The 11,128-nt window shown below is 45.6% G+C and overlaps 1 protein-coding gene across 1 annotated transcript; it reads left to right on the top strand.

The window, feature by feature from the left end:
* Nucleotides 1-4,670: 4,670 nt before the first annotated feature.
* On the top strand, nucleotides 4,671-7,340 carry LOC311118948 (SKI/DACH domain-containing protein 1-like; the record flags this gene model as incomplete). The annotated part of the gene is made up of 1 exon (XM_084193698.1): nucleotides 4,671-7,340. The coding sequence occupies one exon, from the start codon at nucleotides 4,671-4,673 to the stop codon at nucleotides 7,338-7,340; it is 2,670 nt and encodes an 889-aa protein (XP_084049824.1).
* Nucleotides 7,341-11,128: the final 3,788 nt, after the last annotated feature.

Raw genomic sequence — 11,128 nt, 5'->3', positions numbered from 1 at the left:
TCTGTAGCCATAGTGTGGGTAAATGCACAGAACGTCCAACCAAACATTGTAGTTAAACTCTTCTCCCGCCCGGCTATCCTTGGCTCCCCGTGGCCGGGCAGAGCTGGAGAGGTCGAGCCGTAATCCCCACCGATCAGGCCTCAGGGTGGAGCTCAGCTAACAGAGGACCCTTCTCCTTTGTCCATCCGAAGGCAAAACAATTATCCACACACACTGCAAAAGCTATAGAATACTTTATGCATGATAACTCTGTTCACTGAAGATGGTACAAATGGGAAAAGTAATGTGGACTGGGTTGAATTACAGTTGTCACACACACACACCCACACCCACACCCACACACACACACACACAGTATTTCGCTGCTAACAATTCAGTCCCATTCAAAATCCTATTTTCCCTAACCCCTAAAACTAACCCTATCTCCTAACCTTAACCCTAAACCTAATTCTAACCTTAACCCTAAACCTCCTAGAAATAGCATTTGACCTTGTGGGGACCAACAAAATGTCAGAAGTTCGTCAAATGTATCTTGGTTTACTATTATTGTGGGAACTTCTGGTCCCCACAAGTATAGTTAAACACGTACCCCCCCCTAAAGTTCAGCATCGATAGTAATGTCAGGTAATTTGGACTCCCGACTCCCCCCCCCCCCCCCCCCCCACACACACACACAGTATTGTACAGCTAACCTTGTGGGGACACACTATTCAGTCCCATTCAAAATCATATTTTCCCTAACCCCTAACCCTAACCCTAACCCGTACTCTTACCCTAACCCTAACCTTAACCCAAAAACCTAACCCTAGCTCCTAACCCTAATCCTAATTCTAACCTTAACCCTAAACACCCTAGAAATAATATTTGACCTTGTGGGGACTAAAAAAATGTCCCCAGTTGGTCAAATTTGTGTTCGTTTAAACACGTCCACAATACACACACACACACACACACACACGAGGTGAAATACCATATCAACAGGACAAGTATCTCATGCATATTGTGCCTTCGTCTACGGCTACTTAATACACATAGGCTACTTACCATGTATATACGCTACACACACAATTCAGGTAAAACCGCGAGCACAACGCTCAGCCTTTGCTCTCAGCAGGGAGCTACAGGCCGGGATGTGCTTCAACTTGTACCTGGCCCTGGATCACAGGCTGCTAAGTAAACACACGTAAATTAATGTGCAATAGTGGTCTAAAAGCGACTAATGACTTGACTGGACTGAAGCAGATAAGCGTAGTACAAAAAATGAGTCAGGAAGTTGTGTATTTCTTTATGTGGAGGTGAGACTGGAGTTCTTATGTCATTAAATATGACTGAGATCCAGTGAATAGGGTAAATCATCACAATTACAACAACCACTTCGTTGACATTATAGCCTATAATAATATAACATAAACAAACAAATAAAACACTCCCCAGTATAGCCTACTTTTCACAAATAATCGAAGTACATTGGAGCCCCTTAGTGGAAAAGCACCTACCAACAGAGCTACATCCCTGCCGGCCATTCCCTTCCCTACCCTGGAGGAAGCTGGGCCAATTGTGCGCCACCCCATGGGTCTCCCGGTCGCGGCCGGCTACGACAGAGCCTGGATCTCTAGTGGCACAGCTAGCACTGCGATGCAGTGCCTTAGACCACTGCGCCACTAGAGATCCTGGTTCGAATCCAGGCTCTGTAGTAGCCGGCTGCAACTGGGAGACCCATGGGGCAGCGCACAATTGGCCCAGCTTCGTCCAGGGTAGGGAAGGGAATGGCCGGCAGGGATGTAGCTCTGTTGGTGGAGCATGGCGTTTGCAACGCCAGGGTGGTGGGTTCGATTCCCACGGGGGGCCAGTATGAAAAATCTAAAAAGAATCTATGCACTCACTAACTGTAAATCGCCCTGGATAAGAGCATCTGCTAAATGAAAAAAAATGTAAATGTTATGGAATTAAACTGCAAGGACAGGATGTAGAATTCCAAAGTTCTCATCCCAATCCTCTGCATCTTGGTCAAGTATTTATAGACAAAGATTATATAGCCTATACCCTATGTGGAGAGATTTCGAGGGTTAGGCCTCACTATGGCTATTCTAACCCACGACCATGTGCGTCAGAAACAGTTCCCATGATTTGCATGTTCTCTTTTCGTTCAGTTCACAATTCAACCCGTCGGTTTAGCGCCATCGCCGGTGCTTTCTCCTGATCATCTGCGGGGTCACAGAGAGCTGCAGCTCGGCAGCGAAGCCTATACCGTAAATGTACCGAAATCAGCATATAACCAAGGGAGATATACTTGTACAGGTTAAACCGTCATCATGAATGATCATATATATCTCCTATGCATGCTTGTTGTCTCACACGCATGCTTGTTGTCTCACACGAACACAAACAACAACAACAACAACAACAACTACAACAACAATTAACAATCCATTACAGGCCTCTTTACATTAGGAGGAGGGCGCAGTTAGTGATGATATGGCACAGTGTCACATTTCTCCTCTCACCCTCACCCGGCTCTGCTCTCAGAATATCAACCCATTATCAACATATGCATGTGCATAATAGAGCCTTAAACAGTGTGTGTGTGTGTGTGTGTGTGTGTGTGTGTGTGTGTGTGTGTGTGTGTATTTTACCTAAATGCATACTGATATGCCTATGTGCAATAGGCCTATAATAAACCTGATATTAATTATTATCAAGTTTGCAGAAGAGGCAACTCTGAGCGTGCACTTTTACAGCAAGTGAAAGCAAGAGCTTTTCCCAGACTAAGCGCCCGTCACGTTGCTCGTGTTTTTATCGTGGTGGACCGGGGAACAGCAGACTTGGTGGCCGGGATAGAAATAGCATATCTGTCGGTTTGGAATGGGACCGCGAGAAAGACTGACCATTAATACCGAGGTGAATGACAATGCACGCTGCCCCCAATGTCTCTCCAAGCCCGAGAAAATAAAACTACACCGTATGGAACAACGCCAACTGTGAAGAGATACACACACACATACCCACACACATTCTAACACACGCACTCTACACACACGTGCATTGTAATGTTGTGATATAGATGTATTATACATTTTGAAGTGTATATATGTAGTGGTAGAGTAGTAGTGTAATAATGTGTTGTATGATGTAATGTTTTTGTTGTTGTTGATGCAATTGCCTTAATCTTGTTTGGACCCCAGGAATGGGGATCCTTAATAAATATCAAATATAAAAGGAGGGCACACACAGACACACATTGACCATTCACCAAGTTTGCAACCTAAATGCATTTAACAAAATGTAGAATGGTATCGAAAACTAATCAAATATAACACAATTGTGTACGTAGGCCTATGTTTGTATTAATTCTGAAATAATAAAGCCGCCCACGCATATATGTGTCGCTATGCGTAACGGTTTGGCCAAATCGTCGTTAGAATGAGCTCTCCTTTCAACCTCGAAATTCACGACAGAACTAAAAAAGCTCATGCCAAATAATAATTTCCTCGAGTACCCCGACATAATTTGGGAGTTCAAACAGCGTTCTACTCAGGTGAAAAATGTAAATCTCTTTGTCTGAGTCCATTTGAAAGAAGGTTACAACAAATGTTCACAATAGCATTAGCAAGGGGGTTAGCCAGATTGACAGACGTCTGAATTCAAACACGCCTGAATTCAACCATGTATGGTTTGGGAATCATATGACATCTATTGGCCTATATTTATTTGAAATAATATTTGTGCTCTCAATAATCCCACGTTGTTTGACTGACAGCGCTATAGGCATAAAGCCATAAATAGCCCACTAGCAGGATATAGGAGACGACTTGCCCGTTTCAGCAACTTCAGCTATACCACTTAATCTCTTAAAAAACAATATTGAAATATGAACTTTTCATAGCGGCATTATTTAGCATATTTAACAAACGGAGGTGGGGGTACAATGGTATGGTAATCAACGGGGGGTTTGAGAGGGGGAGGTCAGGGGGTGGAATATCCATTTTTATTGCATCACCTGTCAGCGGCGTCCAATAAGCTTCGAGTCTGAGGGCATTAATTGATGAAGGTGTCTCCGGGCTCGTGCACTTCCCCTCTGTCATTTTATTTGTGGCTAACCCCGAATCCAGGAGAGCAGCTGCATTTAAGCTCTTATTCTCTCTCTCTCTCTCTCTCTCTCTCTCTCTCTCTCTCTCTCTCTCTCTCTCTCTCTCTCCTTCCATCCCTCCCTCCCACCCCCTCTCTCTCTCTCTCCCTCCCTCTCTCTGTGTAGCTCTCTCCCTACCCCTCTCTCTTTTTATCCTCTCGTTGTGGCAGTGGTGTACACCTTCCTGTCGTGGTGCCGGTCAGAGGGAGTGAGCTGGAGAGGAGGAGAGACAGGGGATAGCAGACAGCCAGCAGCCGGCCTGGCGGTAATCCCTCGCATTCCTCCACCATGCCTGGTCCGGGGCAGGGCCCGGGGACTGATGCTGTGAACCCATCCGATACTACTCCATTTAACTCTGCATCTCAAAGTTTGCCTGTCCATGACGCAGCGTGGAGGTAGGCTACTAGGACGCATAAGCAGCGGCCGGCGCGTCAGAATGCCTTGAGCTCTAAACAGGGAGTTTATTCCTTTCTTTTCGTGGCTGCATGTATACAATTGACCGAGCTAAATGCTGAGATTATTACAATAGAGAATGAAAAGCAACATGGGAGACCTGAAGTTTGGGTTTGAGGAAATGCAGGGAGTGAGCCTGGGATACCTGCTGATAAAAGGAAAACAAATGTTCGCCCTCTCCCAGGTCTTCACCGACCTGCTGAAAAATATTCCCCGAACTACCGTGCACAAACGCATGGATCACCTGAACGTAAAAAAACACCACTGTGATTTGGAGGAGCTGAGAAAGCTCAAAGCAATAAATTCTATTGCTTTCCACGCGGCTAAATGTACTCTGATATCACGGGAGGACGTGGAGGCGCTTTATTTCTCCTGCAAAACCGAGCGCGTGTTAAAATCCAACAAAAGAAAAGCAAAGAAGGTCAGTTTACCGGAGGGTGTGGGGGAAGGCAAGCTCCACGCAGACACGCACCCTGCCGGGTTATGGAGGGAGAAAGTTTGGTTAAGTTTGCACAGCGTTCCACAGACTCTGTCCCTCAAAAACAAAGCCGGCAAGAGAGAACAACCAACCTCCCGCCCCGACTCCAATCTACCTCAAATTTACAATAAATCCCTCGGTCAGGATTACTCCTCTGTCACCAAATCATCATGTAAACCCTTTAAAAACTATGAAACCACTCAAATACCGGGCAATTGCGTCGCGTTTAGCCAGGGACATTCGTTTTTCCGGAGTGTGGTGAGCAGGCAGCCGGTGTTGTTTCAGTCCGCCATTGCTGCTCAGTCCAGGCTCTCTGCAGCCGGCGACCTACTTCACAAAAGGAAGAGGAGGCGCGAGGGGGGCGGCGGCAGGGATAGGGGCAGCAGCGGCGCGAGGCAGTCATGGAGCAGGAGCAGACACACACACTCACACACGTATTCTCACATACACCACCCGGTGCTCCTCGTGCAGCCCAACAAGTGCTGCAGAAAGCCCAAAACACACTACAACCACAGCGGTACAACTCTGAGCCATTTTCACATTGGACACGAGTTTTACCTCGACCACCGAGCTCACCATCATCGTCACCCGCATCAACATGTGGGGGGTTTCCCGGAGAGCTACAGCAGTGACACAGAGTCCAGTTGTTACTCAGAGCGGCTCAACAACGACTCCGACTTCGGATCCAGTTTATCCACCAGCAGCAACTCTGGGACCTCTGATGAGGAGGATGAAGAGGAGAGCCCGTTGGAGAGCTCTGAGGTCAGTTCTGAAGAGGAGAGTTCATCTCAGTCTGACAGCAGCTCTGTGTCCAGCCAAGTGTCTGTTCAGTCTATCCGCTTCAGGAGGGCCCGGTTCCCCTCTCTCAACACCACCAAAAATATCACCACTAGAACTCTGCCTAATGCTCAATCTCTCTCCACTACTCTCTCCAGCACTAGAACTCAGTCGAACTCTAGAACTCTATCCAACAGTAGAACTCTCTCCCACACTAAAGCACCTTTTCTCCTGCAGCCTACCTTCCACTACAGCCATCAGCAGCAGCCATCTAGACCGGTGGGCCAGTTTGGAACCAGCCAGGTGGACTATGCCAGTCCGAGGAAACAACAGAAATATGACTTTACAGCCAGGGAGGCCAAGCAGGATGCACAGGCACCCAGGTTCAGCTCGCCTTTCAACCGGGGGAGTTATTTCACTAAGAGGAGAGACAGGAAGGTTCCTGAGACCCAGGTCCTGTCCCAACGAGGGATAAAGACAACCGAACCTGTGTCCAGAACAGTTTATGCACTGAGCTGCTCACCTAATCCCAACGGGATCAAAGCGGTTCCTCCACACAGGACACCGGGACACGCAAAGAAATGCCTCCCAGTCCTGAGCTCACACTGCGCCCATGACAAAGACACAAAGTACCCCAAGCCTACAAACAACAAGGTTTCATTAGCGACAAATCTAAAAAGAGAGGTGAGAATCAGCCCCAACCTGAAACTGCCCTTTCTGCTCAAAACCATTAAGACCGAGCCGCAGGAGCTATCAGTGGCCGCGGGTCCCCTCCCTGAGCGCCGCAGGGCGGTCAAGACTCCCCCCTTCAACCTTCAGAATGTGAAAATCAAAGTGGAGGAGAGCTATGATGAATACGAACACTACAGCCAGGCCTCCGGGTTCCAATGCAAAGGAGATGAGGCGGATATCAACAATGGCCAATACCCCGGCGGCAACATCAAACAAGCTACTGGCTGTTTCAACAACGAGACCAAAGCCATTGAAAGTTCTGCTGGGGCTCCCAAGTCCTCCTCCGGCTTGCAGGAATGCGGGAGCACTCAAGATACCCCTTGTCCTGAGGAGGGGGAGTATAAAAACGGAGCTGGGTTCAGGAAAAACGACAGGAGTCTGGTGCTGGGGAAGAAGCCTGGAATTTCGAGGGTGCAGCCGAAACAGAACGTGTCTAAAGTTGACAGGACTTTATCTTCTCGTCCCGCGGGCAAAGCCGAGATTTGTGAGGGAAATACTGAGGTCCTAACAGGGGCGAGTAAACGAAAACGCCCGTTCAGTAATGTAGCAGCCCCTCTGAAGAGGCCTTTCAGCTTCATGGCGAATTTCCCCGCTCCTCCATCCCTGGTAGTGGGCAGAGACGGGGATTTAAGCCCTGCTTACTCTCTGAACTCTCTGGGGGGACCCCGGCCTCCTCCTCGCTCTCACCCCGTGTGGCGGTGGCAGCCTGGCGGTCTGCCTGTCCCTCCCCCACCCGCTCAGAGAATCAGGAAATGTTCACGTTTTTTTATTTGACAAAAACAAAATAAATAAAAAACACCTGGATGGAAACCTACCTTGACTACAACTTAAGTCTTAAACTGAACGGGAGGCTCTAATGGCTTGCGTCCTTCAGTTGTTTTTATTTTTATTTTATCCTTTATATTATGTAGTGGATTTACAACGTTCCTCGTTGTGGAGTTATAGATCAGTTATACATTGCTATTCTCCATATCGCGCGGACCATATTTGAGACTCTCTACCAATGCCATTGGGCGATCCCTCCTCATGGATTTATTCTGACGAACTAACTCTAAATAAGCTATCTATCATAAGCAATAGGCTACACGGTTTGGCAAAATGTGTTTACATGACTTCCTCTCGGATCTATTTTCTCTTCGCCCTGACGCTGAGCGGTTGGATTGTCCCAGGGTTTCAGTGAAGTAAACATTTAGTTGTGCTGTAGGCCTACTCCCTTTGTGGTGAGAGAAAGAGAGGGGGAGACTCCCTCCCATAAAAATCACAGCACTCCTATATGTTGGTCTTCTTTACTGTATTTTTCTGACATCAGCTTTAATTTGGGTAAAATTGGGTTTAATCAACAGATTCAGGGTTTTCCGTTGGTAACATGGTTAGGGCTACTACTATTGTCTGTCACCTTAGCCCTATTATGAGCTGTGGTTGTTTTTTCCCCTATAGGATTTCTAAAACCTTACAGAAGCCCTAATTTTATGCTTGCCAGAGTTTGGGTAAATGTTATCTAATTCAGATAACTATTTTTGAATTCGATTTAAAATGTCAATTAATTTATCCAAGCAAGTCCAAATTCATAATGTTCTTTGGACAGGCTATATTGAATAAGGCAGAATTGTGAGGGAATTGACCCTTACTCTGGTCTGGCTGGTGCTTGCAGTTTTTCAGAGTGTTTGTGATCTGGTTTCCAGCGTTGTTTGTATTTATGAGAGTATTTCCTGGTAAGCTTATGTTTGGCTGTAGTCAGACAGCCACCAGCGCCCATATAGGCTCCAAAACACTGCAGGCCTTATGTACAGACAATCACACAGAGAGAGACGGCATTTTGGTGGGACATGTTCCTTTATATTACACGTTTATTTGTCAATTAAAACATGCGGGAAAAAAATGAGAAAAACAGTGAAAATTACACTCCTGTCCAAGACACTGTCGTAATACCAGTTTGGGGTTTGCGTCACACTAAAACAAAAACCCAAACACACCAAAACGATGTCTTACAACACACCGAGCCTAATATAATTTAATTTAGAAACAACACATGGAAGCACAAGTAGTAGGCTTACATGCTTTTCACTTTGACACACTCTAGGGTCCCATTTCCGCTTGACGATTGTAGGATAGCCTACATTATGAGAGAAGTAAAAATAATATACATGTAAGATAAGGTAGGCTGCTAGCTTATGTCCACTTAAATATTTCACCTAAAATGTATAAATGTATAATTGGTTATTTGTGGCCATCCATAGCCTACACATGAGGTTGGATTATTTTCTATTTGGGTCAACATGGTACTAGAGCAGTTTATCAGTTGTTTATTGTACCCTTGTATCTGCAAGAATAAATAAAATGCCCAGCACAGCACGTTGCTGTGGAATAGTTAGCTATTAGCCCAGTGGGTAAATGCATAATTACCAGTTAAATTCTGCTGTGAAGCCCGCGGTGCTGAATTGACCTGGGAAAATCTCCAGCCATACAAAATTATTAAAATAGAGTATACATATTATTACAATACATACATACATACCTGCAGTCAGTCGAAAATGTAGGCCCAAACACAAAGCTGGTTGTGTCCCTTTGTTATGATAGCATTGCACTCTGTTTTACACAAAAGTCCATGGCCTTCTCCATGTCCCCACTTCAACTGATATAGTCTATACGCTGTTTTCTCACATGAATCAAGTCAGAATAATATTGTCTAATTTTGCCACATAAACATGTATAAATCTAGCCTTTAAAAATGGACGCGCGATGAATGTAGGCCTATATGTCAAACTTTTTTCATTGACCCTTATTTTAAACATCCTGATGTTGCTAATTAATACACTCAGAATAGACCAAAAAATAAGAAGAAAATTCTGTCACATTTAACTGAAGTTGCACCTAAAAAAATGTTGATTTGGTGAAGTTGTGGCTAAGAGTTCGTTTTTCTCCCTGTGACAATGAGAGGCCGAGCCAGCCTGACAGATAACCACAAACAACATGCCTGATGATGTCAGGATTCTCACATCAACATCAGCAACAAAGACATTCGATTGGTGATTGTAGTTAAGAGGGAAAAACGCGCCGTTTCACCCAATGCTCAGAGTTTGAATAGATTGATCTGTGTGTGACATGCACCTCTACCACCCCAAGCCTGTAGGCTTCCCATACCATAGTGCGCACTTCCCTTGTAGCGAAGGTAGAGAAGCATTTAACAATGGCAAATTTGCCTCCAAACTAAACACAGCCATTTTATTCTCCATTTGAAAATGACGTAATCTCTCTCCAACCTAGAGGGAGTTAGGGGGAGGGGAGGGAGGGGGATCATATGTTGCACGAGGGAAGCTTCCACCACGTAATCCCGTGTTAAAGTGTACTGGGCCAGAGAAGGGATATACAGCGCAGCGTTCAGAGAGGGTACACACACACGTCCCTTTGTAGGTACTCGCCAATTCTCACGCCGATCACAGAGAACATCACCCGGGCAAGGAGATGGTGGTAGAGGCGTTTAGGGAAGACTAAAAGAGCTCTGACAGTGACGCTATCAATGTAAACAATTGCATGGTGTCGCAGCTCGAGGCACAGGGCTCTTTCTCCCTCTTTCTCGTTCTCCCTCTCGCTTTTCCTCTCAGCTCCAATCCTTATCTTAGCTTTTTGATACAATACTTGATTGAGGTCAGGGTTTTGACATGAAATTTGAAGTCACTGGTTGTTTATATAAAAAACGGAATATTTATTTTTGTGAATTACTGGGTTTTTGTATATCATTGTTGTTTAGGATAAAGCACTCGAAATGAAAAACTTGAATGTTGGATTTCTGAAGCACTTTCCCTTTCTTCCGAGTTATGAATTACTCATTAAAGACATCTGAGTGTGAGTGACGCTGCATTCTCTTTGTTGTGAGTTGAACAATAACACACTTCATTCATCTTGATATTACACTGTATGCCTATATAGACTGTAACGTCACCAAGAGGATACCATGTTGGCAGAGCATTGGTTCTGTGGACAAATGTGTAAATCAGTGCGTATTTTGGATTAGGATCTATTGGTGCAAGGGAACACTTTTACTATCCATTGGGTTACTGAAATGTAACTATGACCCACAGAGATATTACACTGCCATGCTTGATACACACTATAGGCCTACTTCTACGTAATTATTGACATATTGGCCTAGTGAACATATAGGCCAAGTCAATACAACAGTCTAGTACACACACTTCTAGACACAAACCTGTAGCACACATGTGGGCCTATGAGTGCCATTAAGGCCGTACGAAGGGTTTCACAATTGATATCCACACGAATATATGATCGACTCGTAGTGCATAGTACCCATTCACAGCCGACAACATCTCCTCCGCCATGTTTGTTTCTCTGTTGCGGTTTTGATTAATGGGATTTTATGGTATGGTAAACCAGGAGGTTGATGGGTGGACCCCGGGGTAGAGGGCTGTCTAACCTAGGCCAGGCCTGTCTGCCTGGAGGCCCCACGGTAGCCTACGGGTGGAGGTTAGCCAGTAGGCTGCAACAGACGACTATTGGAGATCAATTCCAGTGCGGATTGCGAAACAATAGACTGTAACTTC

The sequence above is a fragment of the Coregonus lavaretus genome, assembly GCF_964263955.1.
Source record: "Coregonus lavaretus genome assembly, contig: HAP1_SCAFFOLD_1382, whole genome shotgun sequence".
NCBI classification, from domain to species: domain Eukaryota; kingdom Metazoa; phylum Chordata; class Actinopteri; order Salmoniformes; family Salmonidae; genus Coregonus; species Coregonus lavaretus.
Note: the sequence above shows the minus strand (reverse complement) of the source record. Positions and strands in the feature narration are given on the sequence as shown.